This window comes from Suricata suricatta, chromosome 4, assembly GCF_006229205.1.
Source record: "Suricata suricatta isolate VVHF042 chromosome 4, meerkat_22Aug2017_6uvM2_HiC, whole genome shotgun sequence".
In the NCBI taxonomy this organism is placed as follows: domain Eukaryota; kingdom Metazoa; phylum Chordata; class Mammalia; order Carnivora; family Herpestidae; genus Suricata; species Suricata suricatta.
The window spans coordinates 126,794,301-126,815,645 of NC_043703.1; the positions used below are offsets into that span (position 1 = coordinate 126,794,301).

The 21,345-nt window shown below is 45.3% G+C and overlaps 1 protein-coding gene across 1 annotated transcript in view; it reads right to left on the minus strand.

Annotated features, from left to right (window-relative positions):
* REEP1 (receptor accessory protein 1) overlaps positions 1-21,345 on the minus strand; it is a gene marked incomplete at its 5' end in the record, with an annotated part of 80,311 nt that overhangs the window by 14,312 nt on the left and 44,654 nt on the right. Inside the window, 2 exons of the mRNA XM_029938530.1 lie at positions 609-786; positions 18,434-18,547. Coding sequence (XP_029794390.1) covers positions 609-786; positions 18,434-18,547 — 292 coding nt within the window. The remainder of the gene's footprint in view (positions 1-608; positions 787-18,433; positions 18,548-21,345) is intronic.

Below are 21,345 nucleotides of genomic sequence, written 5' to 3' on the forward strand. Positions count from 1 at the left end.
AGGGACAGAGGTGGTTTCCATAAAGCTGTGGCCTCCACAGGAATTAGACCTCAGAACTAGTGTGGCCTTTGGCGTGTAGTGGCTGAGGGTGTGCCTGGTGAATGGGGGCACAGGGATGGGAGGAGATTGTGGAGTGAGAGAGAGGACAGGAAACATTCATGCAGGGAAAAAGAGCCACAAGAGCCAACAGCCCTGGGTGGGTAGGAGGAGACACTCAGGTGCTCAAGACAGGTAAGCCCTTCTGGGAGTATAGGGTCAGAGAGGAAGAGAACAGAGAAAGCTGTCTTGGCCCACGTCCAACTGTGCTGATTGGCTCCAGGCTTGGTTCAGGCACTATTCCCCACCCTCCTCCAAACCCTTCGATGATCAGATGGAAGAGGCAGAGAACCCCTGGATGCAGGTGGCCTAATCCTGCCCCCATCAGAGTCCCCAGGCCAGCCTCGCGTCCTGACCAGAGTGGTGCTCTGCCTCTTGGCTGGCCTGGCATGATCTGATGGGCATCTGTGCTGATGGTAACTCCGGGTTACATGTCGCATGGTGGACTGGGCCTCCCTCAGTGAAAGCAAGGCCTGTGCACTGGAAAAGAGGAAAAGTGGGCTGATACCTACCTGAGCTGCCAGCACTCTCAGAAGCACTCCTGGACATCTTAGGCTGGCCGTGTTTGCCGCTGGCTCTCCCAGACCCCGGCGGTGGGGGGCTGGAGGGAGCAGGGGCACCGTCACCCCGGATGGTGGTGAGGTCCTGCATGCTGAAGCTCCGGAGTCTCTCTGATAAGGCACCCTGTCCCTGGATACAACACAGGAAGAGGGCACATGTCAGAGGCCCGCCCCACAGACACAGGCTGTAATTAGGGTTGGGGGGCAGGGGGGCAGACACAACAAAGGCCAAGAGGGAGTTCTGATAGTCAGCAAGGTAGAACTCAAGACCCGGAAGGACTGCAGAGGGGCAGTGCCTGGTGTACTGGCTGGAAACACTGAGAGGAGCAAGGCCTGGAATATTCCACGGCCTCCTATGGGTCTCAGCAATTGTGCTCTGGCTCCTGGCTCCTTCTTTTTCATTAAAAAATTTTTTTTTACTGTTTATTTTTGAAGGAGGGAGAGAGAGACAAAGCATGAGGGAGGAGGGGAAGAGAGGGAGACACAGAATCAGAAGCAGGCTCCAGGTTCTGAGCTGTCAGCACAGAACCCGACGCAGGGCTTGAACTCACGAACCATGAGATCATGCCCTGAGCTGATGTCTGATGCTTGATCGACTGAGTTACCCAGGCGCCCCTCCTTCTTGTTCAGATGTCTACATTGCATGATGAGCTAGAGCCAAAGACAGACCCAAGGTGGGGGAAATGACTGCCACCTGCAGTTCCTATTCTTGGGGGGTTGTTTGCTGCTTCTCTGGCTTTATATAAATAAAAATCCCTACAGAGCCACACTTTTACTCAGTTTCCAATACACAAGAATCTGGTCAGAAAAATCAAAACCAAATAATCAATGTGCTCAGTCCTTACACTTTTCAAAGGAAATAAAACTCAGCCAGTATTTTTTTAAATGTATGACAACAGCAATTTCTTTTTTCTGTTCATGTTACTGTTTATGAGGCACATTTGCCTCCAGTCTTGCATTTGAGCTTCATAAAATACCCAAAAGGTAATGAATCACGAAGGGGTAAAATAATATAAAAAAAAAAACCCTGCTGAGTGTAACCATTTCATATTCTGAGAGAGCCACAGAATTCATCTCAGGGGAAAACTGTTCTTTTGTTTAGGAAAGTGAGATCAATCCATTACACTTATGAAAGGGAAGGTCCTTGCTGTCTGGATGAGAGAATCTGTGTCGGAGTGAAAAGGATCATAACGAAGGCTCAGGGAGGGGGCACTGCCTCAGGGGCACCTCAGGGGCTGGAGAGGGGTGTTGTGTTTGGAAGACAAGGGACTTAAGAGGGGGCTGGGGGCTGGCAGGAGACTGGGGTTAATTGAGAATTGGGTTGGGATTTGAGCAAAAGGTGACAGGCAAGTAACCACCAAGCAAATCAATGAAGTAGGGCATCTTGGGAAATACTGGAGGGTGTGCAGACTTCTCACAGGTACACGGGAAAGCAGAGAATGGAGGTGAGGTATTTTATTCGGATAATGAAGGGAAGAGTGATCCTAGAGGGCTGGACTTCTTGGAGACAATAAGACACAACAGGTATAACAGAACCAACAAAATCAGCACAAAATGGGTGGGAACAGACAACGAGACAGCTCTGGGTTGGGGGTGGGATTAATGAAACAAACAAGGGCCACAGCGCGACAGAGGGGTTGGAGGGTTTTTTTCATTTTACTTAAGGGGAAAGAAAAATAAAAAGCTATGAAAATGGCCAGCAAAGCACAGCAGTTCACAGAAGTGACTAGTCAGAGACTTAGTTAGATAAAGGATCAAATGCAAAGGCAGAATGAGTTCGTTGGAGGGAAGGGGGAAAACAATAGGAACTTGCAGACAGGTCTAGAAGAAATGTCAGAATAAAACAAAGATGCATTAAACTATGAAAAAGACAAGTTCTCCACCTACCAAAGATCTAAACCCGTCTCTAGGAAACTAAGAGCAAAGAAAAACTATTTAAATAATCAGATATATACAATTAGAATTATAAATCCAGACAAAGGCGTGTTTTATGTAAAAAAAAAAAAAAGGGAGAGATGGAGGTCACTCTGGCTGCCTCAGCCACCCCTCTGAATGATGGTGGCCAAAGGGACTGAGGCCTCAGCTTCTAGACATTAACAGTTGGGTGGTCTGTACCATGGAAACGAGGTGAGACTAGCTGCCCAGTATAATCCCCCCCAAAGCTATGGGTCAGTGATCTACGATTATTTAACTCAGAAGCACCTACGGTGACATCTAGAATTTAGAAATGAGAGAACCAAGGAACAAAAATGGGTTGGAAAAGAGGGAGGAAATAGTGACAATGACAATGGAATAATTCAGTATCGGGTTCACACTCAGGAAGGCTACTCCGTGGTTCGCTTTCAGTCATCCTCCCATTCGGTCACTTTTGTTCAACAATTATTTATTGAGGCTGCTCTCTGGGCAAGACACAGTGCTAGGTGTTATTAGGAAATCCCTAAAACACAGCTCGATTTCTGACAAAATGTAAAAAGACAAATTTACAAATAACCACACAGCTTGGGCCAAACCAGAAGCCACACAAAGTGACGATTAAGAGCAACGGTTCTGGAGTCAGACCAAGTCAAACTACAATCCTATCACTAAGAGCTGGGTGACCTTAACCTCTCTCCACCTCAATATTCTCCTCTGCCAAGGAGCATCCACATGGTGAGACATAGTGACAATTACATGAGATTATGTCCACATGATATTATAAAGCCCAATGCATAGTAAGGGTTCAAAAATGCCACCTATGATGATGGTGATGATGGTGATGGTGGTGATGGTGGTGATGGTGATGATGATGGTGGTGATGGTGATGAGGATGAGGATGATGAGACAGGAGGGAGGACAAGGACAAGGAGGAGCTTCATGAGCCCAAGCCCAAATAAACAGCCAGGGACTAACTCCATTGATGTCTGGCAGCTCCTGGAAATGTCCAGCAATGTATCCGAGGGCAAGCAGCAGCAGGCACCATACGTGTCCTTTTCAGGAAAGCATTCGAGCCCACTCCCAAAAGCCAGCCAGCCTAGCTCCAATATCACAAGCATCATGAAGACTAGAAGTGGAAGAGGTTAGGAAAGAAAAGGGGATAATAATAGCTCTGTATCAACAGAGTCCTGACTCAGACGAAATCATAGCTGCATGCATACAAGGATCTCGAAAACAAATTAGCCTTTATCTGTCAAAACAATCTGAGGTGGTTAGAATTAATATGGCTCTCTCATTTGTAAACCTCTCAGCCCTGCTCCGTTTCCTCTCAAAACCTCATTTCCATTCATTTTCCACAAACCCCAATCCACCCTGCCGCTTTGCTCTGCTCTGGAGAACGTCCATTTTATTATTCTGGGAACAATCAAGAATTGTTCAGTGGTACTCTGCACAATTGGGTTCTCCATTTGGGAATATAAATTTGGATCCCCTAAGTTTGTTAAAGCTTAATACCACATTCTCCATATTCAATGAGCCACATTACCATATTAAAGCCTTTAAAGAGTCCTACACTGTTTCAGGTTAACTCACTGTATTGCCAACGAATTTGACCACACTGGGATATACTGTTAGTTGGCCATCCAAAAGTCACTCCCAACCCCATTCTTGACATGGTGGAAAAAAATAGATTTTCCAATCTCCCTTGTAGCTATGGATGGCTATGTGGTGCAATTGTGGCCAATGGAAGGTAAGGGGAAATTTGCTAAGGGATTTCTGGGAAAGGCATTTCTCTTCCCAATATGCAGAAGAAAGGCCTGAACCTGCTCCCTGTTTTCTGCCTTTGAGTGTGGTGGAACTGACTGCCATCTTGTGACTAGGTGACTCACTGAGACATCCATCTAAAGCCCTGACATCTCTGACTCACTGGAATAATGACAGTGCCCACTTACTCCCAGCCTTCTTGTAAATGATCTTCATCATCTATTTCAAGACCTATATTGGGGTGGATCTCTGACATTGGGGTGGATCTTACAATTGTTGCCTTGACATCATTGTCATTGCCTACACGTGAATGCATTTGTTTGTTATCCTCATGGCATGACTGGACAACTGAACTGAACTGAACCATTCAGAACCACCGACAGAAGAAATATGAGTCTAGGCTGTCTAAAACACATTCCACTGACACCTTTGGTAAGATCAAGAAAGTGGCAGCATCTACACTGGTAAGAATGGTCATCGGCGGCATGGATGAAAATCCCAGAGACAGCAGCTAGCTGTGTATAACCAACGCTCTAGAAGGCAGAGTGATACAGTGTGGTCATAAATGGACACTTAAACTCAGTTGAAAAGTGATTCAGAAGAGTGAGACTCGGAAAGTGAAGAACCAAGATTAGGAAGAAATCCAACCAATTTATTGTGCTTATGTGTTCCTTTCAATGTATGTGCAAAAGAGACAAACACAAAAATCTATGTCTAAACAAGTCTAAAAGAGTCCTTTTGATAAGTAGAAGTAAAAATTCTAAGTGGAAACACATTATGCCTTAATTTGATTGGCAATATTTTCTTCCTTTGGGGGTAGATAACAATGTATCTTAGAAACTATCGCATTCTTTTTTTAAGTAGACTTCATGCTCGATGTGGGGCCCAACATGAAGTCTAATGTGGGGCCTGAACTGATGACCCCAAGATCAAGACCTGAGCTGAGACAAAGAATCAAATGCTTAACCAACCTAGTCACCCAGGTGCTCCCAAACTACTGCATTTTAGATTCAATGCAATATGGTTGCACTTCTCTGAGAAGTCTTGTCTGATCATCTCCACTCCCTGTCATATGCTCTCAGAGGTCTGTACTTCTTAGTAGCACCTCACACAATTATATTTAACTATTGGTATTGTTTGTGGGGTTGTCTTCCTCTCCAGATTGTTTAATTTATTAGTGCAGTCTAGGTGTCTGCCACTCTACCTGAGACACATTAGGGGTCAAGGAGTTGAATGAATGAACATATGGCCATTTATGGGTAATCCCTTCAGTACAGTACAGTAACCGGAAATCCCCATCCCTACCCCAGTGCACCGGACAGGGTCCCACAGCTGAAGGAGCATCCTGTTGAATAGGGACATGAGCTCTGTCCACAAGAAATATATGAGAAATGCCAGAGGGCTGGAGGGTGCAAAGGACAGAGAGTGAGCACTGGAATAGCCAGACATGCCAGAGGAGACCATGCTTGACCTGGCCTTAGAGGATTTGGGTGGATGAAGAGGGGGACCAGGTGGAAAGAGAAGTATATTTCTTAGTCATCCACTACTCAGAGCTGCCACTTCATTCAGTGACAGATGAGGTCTTTGCAGTTTTGTCTGCTAAGTAGATGGGGGTCCAGTTATAATGTGTTAATGGCCAAATGAATGCATTTGTGAAAGTGCCTGTTTCTTTTAAAACAGTTGGGCCAGTGGAGGATGGAGGCAGGAGTGAGACATGCTCTTCACAGCATGCCTTCTTTTGTGCTTTTAGGATTTTATACCATAAACATATATTACCTTTAAGAATCATTAACATTTCAGTGTTAGAAATACTCAAGCACTTTCCCAGGATTGCCTTGAGGATCCCATTTATTAAGTAGAGGGTTTGCATGATGCTGACAAGTACCATCTAGACCAAAAAAGAATGACATAAGACTATTAAAAAAAAAAAAAGAAGAAGCAGATTAGAATAGAGAAGGAAGAAGTGGTGCCTCCAGAAACTGCAATGTATTCACTGTCCAGACCCTAGAGCCTTGTCTCAACTCTGTTGTGAGGGGCCTTGACCAAGTCACCTTGGTCCTTGGCAGCCTTACCTCCTCACTGGGAAATTGTAGCATTGAACAAGATTCCCTTCCAATTGGAAAATTCTGAGTTCAAGAATCTGTGACCCTCTTCTGTGGCTCATTATCTGGCTCTGATTGCAATTCCAAATAACGGTTTCTAGAATTATTTGAAAATCTCTAGAATAAATGTTGGGTCTCCCATGGTAACTCTGATGAAGGATGGATAGATTACAGCATGTGTGTGTGTTTTAAATTTCTTTAAAATTTATTCTGAGAAAAAGAGAGAGAGAAAGAGAGAGAGAGCAAGTGGGGGGTGGGAGGGCAGGGAGGGTGGTGGAGAATCCCAACCAGGTTCTATGCAGTCAGCACAAAGCCCAATGTGGGTCGAATTTACAAACAGTGAGATCATGACCTCGGCCAAAATCAAGAGTCAGACACTTAACTGACTGAGCCACCAAGGCACCCCATGAGCATGTGTTTTCAAAGTCCTGTATCACTTTCCTCCCCTGGCCAACACTCAGTTTAGAATATGAGCCATAGTAAAAGCTAAGAATGTGGGGGGTCCTTTCATGAACCAAGGTCGGCCTACTTCAGATACATCTGAGTCTGTCCCTAGGGCTGTCATACCACATGTCAGCACTGTCCTTACCAGCCCACTTCTCAGCCTACCACCATGGGAGGGAAAGGGAGACATGCTCCGTCTTCCATGAAAGCAAATCTCTTACTTATAATCTGTTGTACTCTTGACCTTTCCATTCCCTGTGGTCTTATAAGCATGACTACCCAGTTTTGTTATTGTTGCTTATTTACATGTTGTGTATTAACAGACCCACCTCACTGCTTTCTGGGCAGGTCAATACAACATGGCCTGGTAGTTCTTTCAGGGTGCTCCTAGAACCCCCGGAAATCCCACAGAAGTGCCTCAGGGCAAAGGAGAGTAATCCATTCCTGATTATTTAAATTTTTTTTCTGGCTAAAACTCTTAGAAAATTAGACTTCAGGAGGTAAACTATGTCACTGAACTTTCTGAGGTCTTTAATTTCTAATCTTTCCCCAACTGGTAAGGGATGAGAAGCCACTTAGTCAACACACTGCCAAATTCTGTATGTTTTGATGTTTTCCTTCTTTTTTTAAAAAAAGAAGGTTTTTTAAAAAATTTTTAACATTTTTTTATTTTTGAAAGACAGAGAGAGACAGATCATGAGCAGGGGAGGGGCAGAGAGAGAGGGACACACAGAATTGGAAGCAGGCTCCATGCTCTGAGCTGTCAGCACAGAGCATGACACAGGGCTTGAACTCATGAACCATGAGATCATGACCTGAACTGAAGTTGGCCGCTCAACCTACTAAGGCACCCAGGTGCCCATTTTTTTTCTTTTTTAAAGTAAACTATCCCCAACATAGGGCTTGAACTCACAACTCTGAGACCAAGAATTACATGCTCTACCAACAGAGCCAGCCAAGTGCCCATTTTGATATTTTTCTTAGTCAGGGGAGTGAGTGTATTCTTGGGAAAACCCAGGCCTTTATTAATCTGGCATTCCAAGTAAAATAATTCACCCCTAATAGGATGCCTGCCATGAGGGCCCACAGAGCCCAGATGCAACACAGCAGCTAAGCTCGGCTGTAAGCCCCTAATGAGGTCCTCTTTTCCAGGGGGACCCACCAAGTCACAGGGATATTGAATATCCTGGATATTGAATGCCGGTAACTAATGACAACAAGAATAAAGAGGACAGGTTTTAGTGAGTCAGGCAATTGATAACAAAGCCACCAGCATAACCACATTCCCCACTGGTAATTCAGAAAGAGTTAGTACTTCCTCCTATGTCCCCACCTCGCTGACAGTTACCTCTGTAGCTACGCATGCTCTACATCAATGCCAAGCAGGCACCTTATCAACATGCTGAGGAAGATGGGCGGCCTTGATTGTGACATGAAATTAGATTAGCAAACAAAGGAGAAAGAAAGGATTTCTCCCACAGTAGCGTCAACCATCAAATTCAACTCGTTCGCCAGGCATTAAACAAGGGGGGAAAATCCCAAGGAAGTTAATCACATGTTAGATGCTACCAAACCGACACAAAAGAGAGGCTCTGGAAGGACGCTGAAGTGGGACTGGCTCTGGATTAACACACACGAGCACACGCAGGTGTCGGGAGGAGAAACACCTGGTTCCGATCCAGACCCTGCGCTGGCGGGCAGAGCTCGCTGCTGGCCGCTCTACCCGACTGGATCAGTTTGGAGTTAGTCACACCTCTCGACGGGGTTACCTGCCCTTCTCTGAGGTCCAAAGAGGATACAAAATGAAAGAGTCGAGCCACCTGACAAAGGGGAAAAGAAAAAAAGCCATGGGCAGCAAGCCTACAAAACAGGATTGAGGAAGCCATGCTGTCTTCACCAACTCACTCACTCACTCACTCACTCACTCACTCACTCATTTCTTCGTTTGTTCACTCGCAGCAGATGCAGAGGGAGTGTTCACAAAGCCCCATGTGAAGCCCCCCAGAGGAACAAAGATGAACATGAAACATGATATGTTCCCTACTCCCAAGGAGCTCACAGTCTAGCTGGGGCATCAATACACAAATGCACACAAGGCAGCACATGAGAAAGATGACAAAAGGTGAGGCAGGAGTTCCGGGGAGGGAGAGGGCACAGCTGGCCGATGCCAGCTGGAGGTCTCACACAAGACCTCAAACTTGAGTGGAGCCAAGGCTGTGTCACCAGAAAGAAAGGGGAAGGATACTGCGGCTTGGTCATTCGAGTCAGGGCTACGCTCTGGTGATAGGACTTCGGAGTCACCAGGAAGGACTCAGCTGATGTCCCTGCCCCGGCACGCAGATGTCCACCACTGAGTCTCACCTGGAAGCTTTGCCTTGTCCAAGCTTCCTCCTTGGAAAGACAAAGGCCCTGAGGGGAGGTTACTGTGGTAGCAGATCCCTCTTCTTGGGTGGGGGTCGGGGGAGGCGGAAAACAGGAGGGATGTTGCTAAAGGACAATGATGGGGAGAAAGGACTGGGGAGGGTATCCACAAAACAACTTGTTTCAGCTGTTGGTGAAAAGAGGAGCTACAGTTTTATTTGCAAATGTACCCACATTATCAAAAAATGTGTTGAAGCTTTAAAGAAACTCTTACAGTTACATGTATTTGTGATCCAAATTCCTTTACTAGAATGTACCATATCCTACATTTAAGTATTGTCCCAGCCTTCCCTCAAGGTAAAGAGGGAGCCTGCCTTGGTGGCATTGCCCTTTGCAATGTATTAACACCCTTTTTTAAAATGTTTATTTATTTTTGAGAGAGAGAGAAAGAGCACGCACACAAGTTGGGGAGGGGCAGAGAGAGAGGGAGACACAGAATCTGAAGCAGGTTCCAGGCCCATCACAGAGCCTGATGCCGGCCTTGAATTCACAAACTGTGAGATCATGACCTGTGCTGAAGTGGGACTCTTAACTGACTGAGGCACCCAGGTGCCCCTTAATGCACCTTCTTAATTCCCAGGGATGTTTGATATAAAATGGTCACAAGAGCAGGCAGACAACCTTGAACGTCTCCAGGGCTGTGACCAATTTTAAAATTCTCAGTGGCAAGACAATCCTTGCAGGTACTCAGCCATAGGTTCCCGGGGGCTGGGGATGTAACCCAAGTAAATAAAGGTCAGGAAATGTTAGTTCGATGTGTGGGGAGTGGGGCAGGAAGGGGGCCTGGGGTGCTTGGAGTGATTCATGGGAAACCGGACTGAGAACCAGAAAGTCTCACTCTGAGCCCAGCTTGGCCACTAACGGCCATGTGACCCTAAGTGAGCCACTCAACATCCGAGTCTCAATGTCTGCCCCTGTGAAGTGTGTGTGTGGGGAGGGAGGGGTTAAAAGATGGCATCGAAGGCTCCTGCCTGCTCTAGCAATCTGTGGTTTGACATTCCTTCTCTCTTGGGGGAGAGCAGGTGCTCACTGTTGTAAGCTGACCTCAGGGACACACTCACCACGAGGCTGAAGAGGTAGAGGAAGCAACTGTATGGAAAATGGGCCAAGAGCCACGAGGGACCTGAAGCCCAGGGCTAGGGGGTGGCTTGCCCTGGGAGACACAGCACCAGCAAGGGGGGTTGGGGACAAGAGCGCAAGTAACACCAGATCTTGTGCTCACGCTACCACACCACAGAGAAAAGACGGGAAGAGAGCCTAGAGGGAAATTCAGCTTCCTCACCAGAGAAGTTTGAACTGTAAATAGCTTCCCAATGCCAGCATCTGACTTGTTCTCTTTATTCTGCTCAACAGAATAATGATCAGCCTCAGAGATCAAACCAACATACTGAAGTGAGTAACAGGCAACCCTTATTAAGCACTTAGTATGAGCTCTGCACTCTGTGAAGTCTATATGTCCATCGTCTCATGAGTGTTTTGTGGTGGGCACCACTGTCATGCCTATTTTGCAGGTGAAGAGGCTGAGGCTCACAGAGGTGCAGTGTAAGTGTGGGAGCTGGGGTGTTTAATCAGGCCCTGCTTACCTCCAAAGTCTGCGTGTGATGTGAAGTATTGCTCTATTAGCTGTGACAGCTCGAAATATGTATGACAGCCCTTCATCCCTTTAACATTTGCTGAGCACCTACTAGGGTTGCAGATAAGATTCAAGGGGCGCCTGAGTGGCTCAGTCAGTTAAGCATTTGACTTCAGCTCAGGTCTGATCTCGCAGTTCGTGGGTTCAAGCCCCAGTCCGGCTCTGTGCTGACAGCTCAGAGCCTGCAGCCTGCTTCAGATTCTATGTCTCTCTCTCTCTCTCTGCCCTTCCCCTGCTCATGCTGTCTCTCTTTCTCTCTCTCAAGAATAAATAAACATTTTAAAAAAGATATGAATTCTAATGATCACAACAGAGTGCCACGTGAAGACCAAGAAGCAAGAGAACAGTTCCAGCTGGAATCAGAAGAGGTTTCTATGGAGATAGTGGCATTTGATCTTGAAGGGTGGACAGGATTTCAAACAGGTGGTAACAGGGGCAGATAAAGGTCCAACAAAAGCAGAGGCAGGAAAGAGAAAAGTCTAAAAGTAGCAACTCTGTGTGTTATTTCTAGAACAGCACAGAAGGTGGTGCTGTAAGCGCAGTATAAGAGGAACCAGAAAGGTAAGGAGAGACAAGACAGAAAGGCTGGGATCGGAGCTCAAATGGCAAAAGAGAACAGCAGTAACTACTTGGGTGACTACTGCAATAGTCCAAGCCAAAAGGAAGGGTGTGGGGAAGAAGGCCTGGAGAAAGGGAAGAGATGTCAAATGGGCAGGACTTGAAGAGTAAGTGGGAAAAAGAAAGAGCATCAAAGATGACTGACATCTGGAGCCTGGAGGCCTGGAGGGAGTGGTCATTTCATTGTCATCAGAAAGATAGGACATAAGAGGAAGGGCAGACTCAAAGTTAGGGAAATACTGACTAAAGGTATCACGGAGACAAGGTGAGGAGAAGTTCAGCAGAGAATCAGCAACGCTGTACTTGAGCCCCAGGCAGAGAAGCCGATCTGGGAACCAGGCATCAGGGGACACCTGAAGGTGAGATGATCCTGGGGGGGAGGAGACAGCGAGGTGAGACCCTGGAAAAATCCCGCCCGACACTGCTGGGCGAGGGGCGGAGGAAGGGAGCCAGTAGGAGAGAAGAGTCTGGAAGGAGGAGGTGACTAAGAAGGCGCCACATCACCAAGAAGCAGCTCTTCCTGCTCACAAGTGATCTTAAAAATGCTTTCTCAGACCTCCTAGGTTCAACAAGGTTCCTCTCTGAGACCAGGTAAGCAGGCAGGCTTCTCTCTTCCCACCTGAACCCTTGGTACATCCAGCTACATATAACCCCCACAGGAAAACTTGGAACAGAGAGGGGGCAGGAGACATCCACGTGAGTTCCTGGCCCTTCCTCTGCAGCTGGCTGGAGGCGCTGTGTCTTCTGTTGTTTTACTCTCCCTAGCCCTCTACCAGGTGGAGTGAGCTGCCCAAGCCAGCCCAGCAGACACACGGGAAAGGAGGGATCCAGGATGATGATGGGGTGTTGAATGAAGAAGGCGAACATGGTAGGACCAACTGGCAAGAAGTCTTGCTTGGTTGTGCTTCAACAAGTTTCGGGAAGCTTAGCTTGGGTGCAAGCCTATTTGAGAGACTTAGATGGCAGGCAATTGTTCCAAACTTTTTCAGCAGGTCATCCGTAATGGTTTAGATAATCTTGGTGTTTAAATCCGGGTGCTGTGGTAAAGCAGAAATATTAATTTTGTGTCACAATGTCCTTGGCTAAAACAGAAGAAAGAAGGCCAACTTGACGTACCCCAGCACAATGGCTGGGAAGTATTCCTCAGCTACTTGGATGGGGCAAACACGAGGGTGTGACAGTGAGGTAAGGCACAGAGACAGGAGGGGACAGCAGTCTTTTCTTCTTTGGAAATGCTTTCTGAGCATGAGCTGACACAGGGAAATTTTATAAAAGGAAAATCAATACCTGCCCTATGATTCCTTGTAAACAGGTAGTTTGCATTAATTAGTATTCAATAGATAGCTAGAACAAACAAACAAACAAAAACAAAAATAAAGCATGTGAAAACCACTCCAGTCTGGCCAGGAGCCCTAAATCACTAGTCTTATGAGCTTTTGGGAATGAGCTTCTGATTCCAAAAATAAGGTTTCATGGTGGTTGGAAAGCAGTATTTTTTTTTTCAAGCAAGAAGTTTAGATAAGGCAGTGATGGATAAAATATAAGGATAATAGGGAGAGGATTTTTTTTTTAACTATGCCAAAAACTGTTTTGTAGAGTCTGTTTTATTCTTGAGGGAAAATTGAGTGAGACTTTAAAAAAGAGCAGGAAAACACAACAATTTGTCTCTCTGTGGCTCTAGTGCTGATGTTCAGACACTAGGCTATAACCAAGGCTTGGCTATCCCCTGGTGGCTGCTGACCATAACTACAGGCATAGTGCCTGAGTGTTGGGTGGCAAATTGGTGTGAAAGCAGCGCTGGGCCAAGGAAGAAGATGAAGAAATAAAAGCAACACCACGGATGATGCGATAGGTTGAGTTTCCATCTCCCTGTTTTGCTGGTGAACCTCATTTAAAGAGGCCCCAAAGTGCTGAATGGGTAAGAGAAAGTTCAGTCAAAGCCAGGGCACCGCAGGTGAAGGGGTGAAATAAAAGCAAAGAGAACCCAAGACATTTCATAGAGGGCTTGGGTCAGTGCTGCCCAAGAGCATGTTCTGTGATGCCAGAAACAATCTATATCTGTGCCAGCCACCTGCTGTCACAGCTGCTGAGGACTGGAAACGGGACTAGCATAACTGAATTTTAAATTTACTTAATTTTAATTAATTCAAATATAAGTAGCCACACTGGACAGAATGACTAGAGAATCAAAAACGTTTATTCTTCAGATCAATCAACAAGGCCTGATGAGTAGCTATGAGTGCAGAACACTAAACAAGTAGACACTGGCTCTTTATTTTGTTTTTTTCTAAGCAAGAAACAAAGGAAAAGAATTTAGAGCCCCTCATCTCCAGATTCTAGGGAGAAAACACACACACAATCTGAGGAAGAAGAACCCTGAATCCATAGAATGTCCACACTACTTGGAGCAGTGTCTTAACCAGTTGACTTTAACAACAGTATTGGAACCGGTGGAACTGTTTTAAGGATAGGATCTCTAGGGAGAGTAAAACAACATTATTTTTCAAGTTGTGGGACAAGTAAAAAAGCAAGGTTCACTTACCAGGTCTAAGAATGGGGCGGATGGAAGAAGAGTCCTAATATGTACTTCCAAGTTCAAGAGCAATAAGGTGGCCTTGAACACCTCACAGTTTTAAAACTTTTGATCAACTGGTTTTTCTCATTATAGTTTTTCTTTCTTGTGAGAATGTGTTTTGCTTATTTTAGAGACTTAGTTTTCTTTTTCTTAAGTTTTATTTTGAGAGAGAGAGAGAGAGAGCATAAAAAAAGGAGGGGGAGAGAGAGAGAGAGAGAGAGAGAGGGAGAATTCCAAGCAAGCTCCATGCTGTCAATGCAGAGCCCAATACAGGGCTCAAACCCTGAGATCATGGCTGGAACTAAAACCAAAAGTCGGATGCTTAATCGACTGAGGCACCCAGGCACCCCTCTAGAGCATGATTTTTTTTAAAAGGGAGAGAGATTTCCAATTCTAGTCTTAAAAAAAACTTGGGGCTCAAATTTCCCTCTAAGTGAAATTACTGGCTAGGAAACACCCAACTTCAAGACTCAGGGCCAACTCAGAGACAAGGGGCGTTTAGACTGGTGGTCCTAAGAAGGGTGTCCTCAGGAAGGAGACAGAGCAGTTTTCATAGGAAGAAACAATGAATCAACACTTCCCAGAGACATAGACCCTGGGGAAAACTGGGGGTGGGAGGGGAGTTAATAGTCCTGGGAATAAACTTCCCATGTGTAATCCTGTTGTTTTCATTTTTCCAGTTCTAAGATAAAATATTAATATTAACATTAATAACAACTTATATGTGTACAATATTGTTTACAAAGTTTCTTCACTCCTGATGATGCAAAAACCCTGTAAACAACCTTTTTTTAAAAAAAACTTTTTAGAGAAAGGGCTCAGAGCTCAAAATTATAAGCAAAAAAGTACTAACTCAAAGTATGGCCACAGTATGTTGTACACCTTAAACTAATATAATCTTACATGTCGATTATACTTGAAAGAAAGAAACAAAGAAACAAAGAAAGGAAAAAAGAAACAAAGAAGGAAAAGGTAACCAAAAGATCTTTCAAGCTCCATACTTTCCTCCTGGGGAGCCCTCCAAGGATAGGGGGGAAAAAAAGCAGAAGACAGGGGAGAAGTGACCCTTCATCCAGTCACCTGACCCCAGCCTCCTTTTACTCTGTCTGACGTAAGAGACAGTCTTTTGGTTACCTCATGATCTCTTGCACATCCATCTGGCTAAATGCAGTAGATATTGATAATAAGAACTGATTTGTGAGTTGAGAATGTTTTCTGGAGGAGAAAGGCAGGGTCCAAGAGTCTTAAAATGGAGCCATGAGGGGCGCCTGGGTGGCTCAGTCGGTTAAGCATCCAGCTTCGGCTTAGGTCATGATCTCACGGTTCATGGGTTTGAGCCCCACGTCGGGCTCTGTGCTGACAGCTAGCTCAGAGCCTGGAGCCTGCTTCAGATTGTGTATCTCCCTCTCTCTCTGACCCTCCCCTGCTCACCCTGTCTCTCTCTGTCTTTCAAAAATAAATAAAAAACGCTAAAAAAAAAAATGAAACCATGAGTAGGGTGGCCATGGGTCCCTGTTTGCTTGGGATTCAATTCGTGTAAACCTATTCCTGGTATAATTATTCTAGTACATCTGTAACTTCCAGAGCCTCCATGACTAGGGTGACTTGGAAAGGTATCTTTTTTTTTTTTCCTCATAAAATTGCTCTGACTATTCCGTGGGGTGATCACCAAGGTGGCTGAGGGCTCAGCTGGGTGCAAGGCATTGTGCTAGGCTACAAAGAGCCCGTATTCCCACCATAATATTTCCAAAGTGGCATGAAGTCTTGAGGAAATGAAACATTCTCTCTTTCTCTCTCTCTCTCTTTCTCTCTCTCACACCTGCCTCACTTTCTCATTCTCAAGGTTAATGCTTCTAAGAAGCTAAATCTACATCCCAGGAATGTTAAAGAAGTTGTGTTCTAACCCTAATCACCTGTGCACTTTGGGTTCTGGATGGGGCCTCCGGCAGTGACCTGTACAGAACTGGCTGTTTAAAAATCATCCAAGGAACTTGTTAAAAATAGAGATTGGGCCTACTGCCTGAGATTCTGAATCAGCACATCTGAGAATCTATTAAAAAAATGAAAACAAAGCCTCCCAGGTGGTTTGGACATAAAAGCCAGATTTGGACTCACTGGTGACTCATCATCCTTTGACCCCTGCCTGGAGTGATCCACTGTTGCCATGGAAACCAGTGATTTACCCGACAGCCAGTTTGGATTTTCCTTTTTTTTTTTCTTTTAAGTCCACATCTGTTTTAAAAATAGAGGGGCATTATTTTTGGAAGATGTGTTTTCTCCCTTAAGATATTTATATTTAGAGAGGAAAAGCAAAGCCCCCAAAAGGCAGTAAACTTTCTCATCTGAAACAAACTCAACAGGAAGCAGGCATCCTCACTACTTGAGTACACCTAGAAAGAAACTAACTAATGAGCGTTTATTTCCTGAGGCAAGGTTCAAATTGTCTGGAGTTCCTTTGCCTTTAGTTATTGTAAGGTGTCCGGCTGGAGACTTGGGCTCACGGGCTTCCCCGGGTGGTCTGAGGGGCTGGCGGTGGCTGGCCAAGACGGTATCAAGACTCTGGAGGCTCCAGCTTGAGGCAGACCTGGAAAAGGATGGCCCTACAGAATTACTGTCAGAATAAGATTTACACACACGCAGCTGTATGGCCAGGAGACCCATACTGAGCCACCCTGATAAATATACCGCATTCATGCTCTGTGCCTGAGCTGAGGAAAGAGCAGGGCCCATCTTTCTTCAGAAGCAGAGGAGATGGGGTGGAGAGAGAGACCGACAGAAGGTTTCTGCAGCTTTATGTTGCAAAGTTGGCCTGATGACTTAAGAATTTAGCAAGTCAGAGTTCTCTTATCTTTCAGCTTAAAAAAGAAAAGCACAAAATGGTTACATCTCAAATAGAAGGATCTTGGCATTCGCTGCTCTTTGTAAATCATGATACCATCTCCTTGGAATCCCACAGCGGACTGTCCCCTCCAAAGATATTCACTGGGATCCATCACCTTGCCAGCCACGATTGGACTAAGACGGATACCTCACTACAGTTCTGTGTTACAGAAGGAGCTGGTCCTTCTCTGAATAGGAATCATTCCCTTTTCATGTTCTTTCTCTTTCTCCCAGCCTTTGTTTGCAGAACTCCGTGATTTCAGGGGGACAGTACTTTTCAAACAAAGGCCCAGCCCCAATGGGTTCGTCTTTCTTCCAGAAATGCTCCTACTGTGCTTCTCTTGGTTCAGGGCACAGAAAACCCAGCTCGGGCCCCTGGCCCTGGCTGTCAACATGCTCCATCCCACCACCCACTCAGAGCCCATGGAGCACCAAGGTCAGTATCACTCGATGTCTTCCAAAGCCTTTCACAAGTCGGCCTCCCTTGCCTAAAACCCCACACCACCACCTAGGACACAAAGCTTCCCTTTGCTCATACAACTCACTTCTCAGTCAGTGTGTCTGTCCAAACACTAGTGTAACTGCCTCTCCTCCATCCCCAGCCGACTGTAGCCCCCTACTCCACATCTGGACTGGGGATAAGGGACTGTCAACAGGAAACACAAGGCAAGCTCCTGAATTTACTCTGAGGGGAGATGTCTACCAATCTAATTTTTCAGGGCTGAGCACACAGGGAGAAACGGACACAACGACAAGGAGAACGTGATGTGAGGAGAAGCTAGGAAGGAACACAGAGGATGTGAACAGGGCTGGATGGAAAAGAGAAGGAAGTGATGCTTACATCACAAGGGCCCACATGACCAGAGTTTACCTCGAACCTCCTTCAGTATTAGCTGTGGCTGCTACAGGCCTCGTCCTCCTCCATGTCTGAACCACTCACCTCCTGGGTTCCTTCCCCTGGGTCTGGTGCGCCGCATGAGCTTGCAGCCTACCCAGTCACTAAGTAGTCTCTCCACCTGGCTATTTTGAGTGCAGGTGACTTTCCCAGTGCATGCTGGGAAATTGCAGAGAAGAGCGTACTCCCTCCCTTTTCACTTTCTCTTCCTCCCAGGCTTTAGCTCCAAGTAAGTTAGAGGTTCTTAATCTAGGACCCACAATGAGTTTCAGGAGCTCTGGGAACTTCTTAATATCATATACATCATTTGCACGCGTGTGTGTGTGTGTGTATGTGTATGTGCACGTGCACAATTTTCTGGGGGAAAGATTCACCAATTTTTCCATGAGATTTTCCAAGGGACACCAGAAAAGATGAGGAATCACTGACTGGTCCTCAGTTTGTCCTGTGCCAATTACATGTGTGATAAGCAGGGCGTGCTAGAAGGGTCAAGATGCTCACACAAGTCACGGTGCTCAGGGCCCCGCACAGTACCTTGGAAGCAGCCATCACTGCCGCTGTGGCCGCCACATTCAAGCCCCGCTTCCCAAAGTGCACAAGGGCATCGTAACTTCGGTCTTTTGCTTGGACCAAGCAATCATCGATTTCCTGTCGAAGGAAAAACAGAATCACACTGAGTTGGAAGGTTCAAATAAATCTCTGTTCTTTCTCCTTTCTCTTGAACACTGGGCTTGGCAGCTTGCCCAATCACAGAGTCTCACTGGGACTGAAAAGTCATATGCACTTTGGGGTGTGTGTTTAGATGGGGGAGGGTAGACAGGAGGAAGGAAAGAAATGAGAGACACAGGGAAGTAAAAAAGGAATTTTGAAAAAACAGCCGTTTACTGACCCTGGAAGGTTTCTTTCTAGCAATACCCTAGGATTGTTCCTAAAGTCCTCTACCTTCCAGGGAGGGTCTGGGGATCCTGGATGTGGACAGTCCTACCATTCCACACACAGCCACCATATAAGACACTGAAGGAACTGAAGGTGGAGAGAATGCCAAGCATCAACGTCACTAACTGATGGTCAGGCTTTGGCAAGGGTTTAGCTTCCGAAAAGCGAGGACAGTGATAGTACCTAACTGGTGGAGCACAGGGAGGGTTACATGACATCATTCCAGTGAAGTATCTAACACAGCGGCTGGTTTCAGCTGAGTGAGAACCACTATCATCTTCCGATCTCAGGGGAGTCAGGCCCTTGCAGCACTAAAATCTATTATTCTTAAGGAGCGCCTGGGTATCTCAGTCTGTCCGACTCTTGCTTTTGGCTCAGGTCATGATTTCATGGTTTGTGAGATCGAGCCCCACATCAGGATCTACACTGACAGCACAGAACCTGCTTGGGATTCTCTTTTCTCCATCTCTCTCTGCCCCTCCCCTGCACATGCTCTCTCACTCTCTCAAAATAAACACTTTAAAAAATAAAATAAACTACAATTCTACTACTTTGTAACTATTAAATACTATATCCAAATACCTCTCCAAGTAAGATATTCAAGGGAGACATTAGGACACAGAAAGAGATGCTAGCACTATTTTTGTTGATGAGGGAGATCATTTTACAGATAATGAAATAAAAGCAGAGATGAGAAGTCACCCAGCATCATCCTCAAGGTAAGGGGAGGTTGGAAAGGGGATTGAAGTCTCTCCCCTTCAGGGACGAAAATAATGGTTTACTTTAGATGTGCTTCAACGCTGGCTTGTTCTTCTTGTTTGGTTGGTTGGTTTGGATTATTATCACTGTTATAAGAAAACAGCTGTTTTGTAACTCACAGTAGCTCATTCGGAGCTCAGTATAACAGAACACTGACACCCGGCCTAAGGCGCATTTGAAGTTCAGCACATCAGTGCATTTCCTTTGCTTTGAGGCATAACATGGGAGAGTCAACCCCTGTGCATTCCTGGTTTAAGGCTTCCCCAGGAAGTCACCACACTAAGTGTTCATTGTGACCCCAGGCTGGCTCTGGTAGGGATTCTTGGCAGCTCTTAAGTCAGCCACTTTCACTTCAGTGGAAATTAGATTGGTGGCTTCAGGGTGAGCCCAGCATCTGAGGAAGGGGAAAGGGAAATGGAAAAGGGTAGGGATTTGACAACCAGGAGAAGAGAGAGATTCTAATCCTCAAAACCCACCCTTCGGAGACAGGCAGTGCTGTATCCTAGTTCCTAAAAGGGTTTTCAGAAATGTCCATAGTAATCTGCTCATGCAATTAATATGTTCTCCCAAAACCTCCCCCAAGAAATCCAAAGTACTCAACTTTCAGAGACAATAGAAATTTATATACAAAGCCACCTACAGTGCTCCTACTTTATGTTAAGAATCATATACCAATCAGTTCAGAAGGTCATGTAATATAATTATTGAATTATACAATATTGGGCTTAATAATCCCACCTTCAGCAATTTATCCTGAGACAAGAAGTCAAAAGAAGAAATTAATCTCTCTGTATTGTGGTGTTCACAAATCATGAATCAAGATCAAGTACAAATGGGTTATGTGCAAACATGTTTAAGATCTCGGAATATAAATATTGTATGTACATTAAGTGTTTTTGTTGTTTTTAAGTATTTGGGGTTTTGTTTTTTGGTTCACTTAAAATTTTATTTTATTTTAAAAAAAATTTTTAACTTTCATTTATTTTTGAGAGACAGAGAGAGACAGAGCATGAATGGAGGAGGAGCAGAGAGAAAGGGAGACACAGAATCCAAAGCAGGCTCCAGGCTCTGAGCTGGCAGCACAGAGTCTGATGCGGGGCTCAAACCCACAGACCTGAGCCAAAGTCAGACACTTAACCGACTGAGCCACCCAGGAGCCCCAAAATTTTATTTTAAAGAAAGGTTTAATAGACTGATATACATAAAAAAGAAGTTATCAAAACAAATTAGTGAGACAGAGGTAATAGAAATTGGGCTTTGCATTCATTATTGTATGAAACCTTTAAAAAAAAAATCTATAGAGGGGCACCTGGGTGGCTCAGTCAACTAAGTGCCTGACTTCAGCTCAGGTAATGACCTCACAGTCTGTGGGTTCAAGCCCTGCATCGGGTTCTGTGCTGGCAGCTCAGAGCCTGGAGCCTGCTTCAGATTCTGTGTCTCCTTCTTTCTCTCTCCCTGCCCCTCCCCTGCTCATGCTCTGTCTCTCTGTCTCAAAAATAAATAAACAAAAAAAATTTTTTTAAACAAAAAACAAAAAAACTATACAATAATCCACTGAAAGCAAATCCAGCAAATTAAGTTCAGTGGAGATATTAAACAAGAAGCATTTTACAGACAGTGACATTATCTTTTAAGTCGCTTAGAATTGAATTTCTTGTCAAGAGATACAAATTGTAATTCTTACTTGAATTCTTACTTATTACTGACCCTTTCCTGCAAATTTTACCTGTTTTACTTTTCCCATCTCTGAC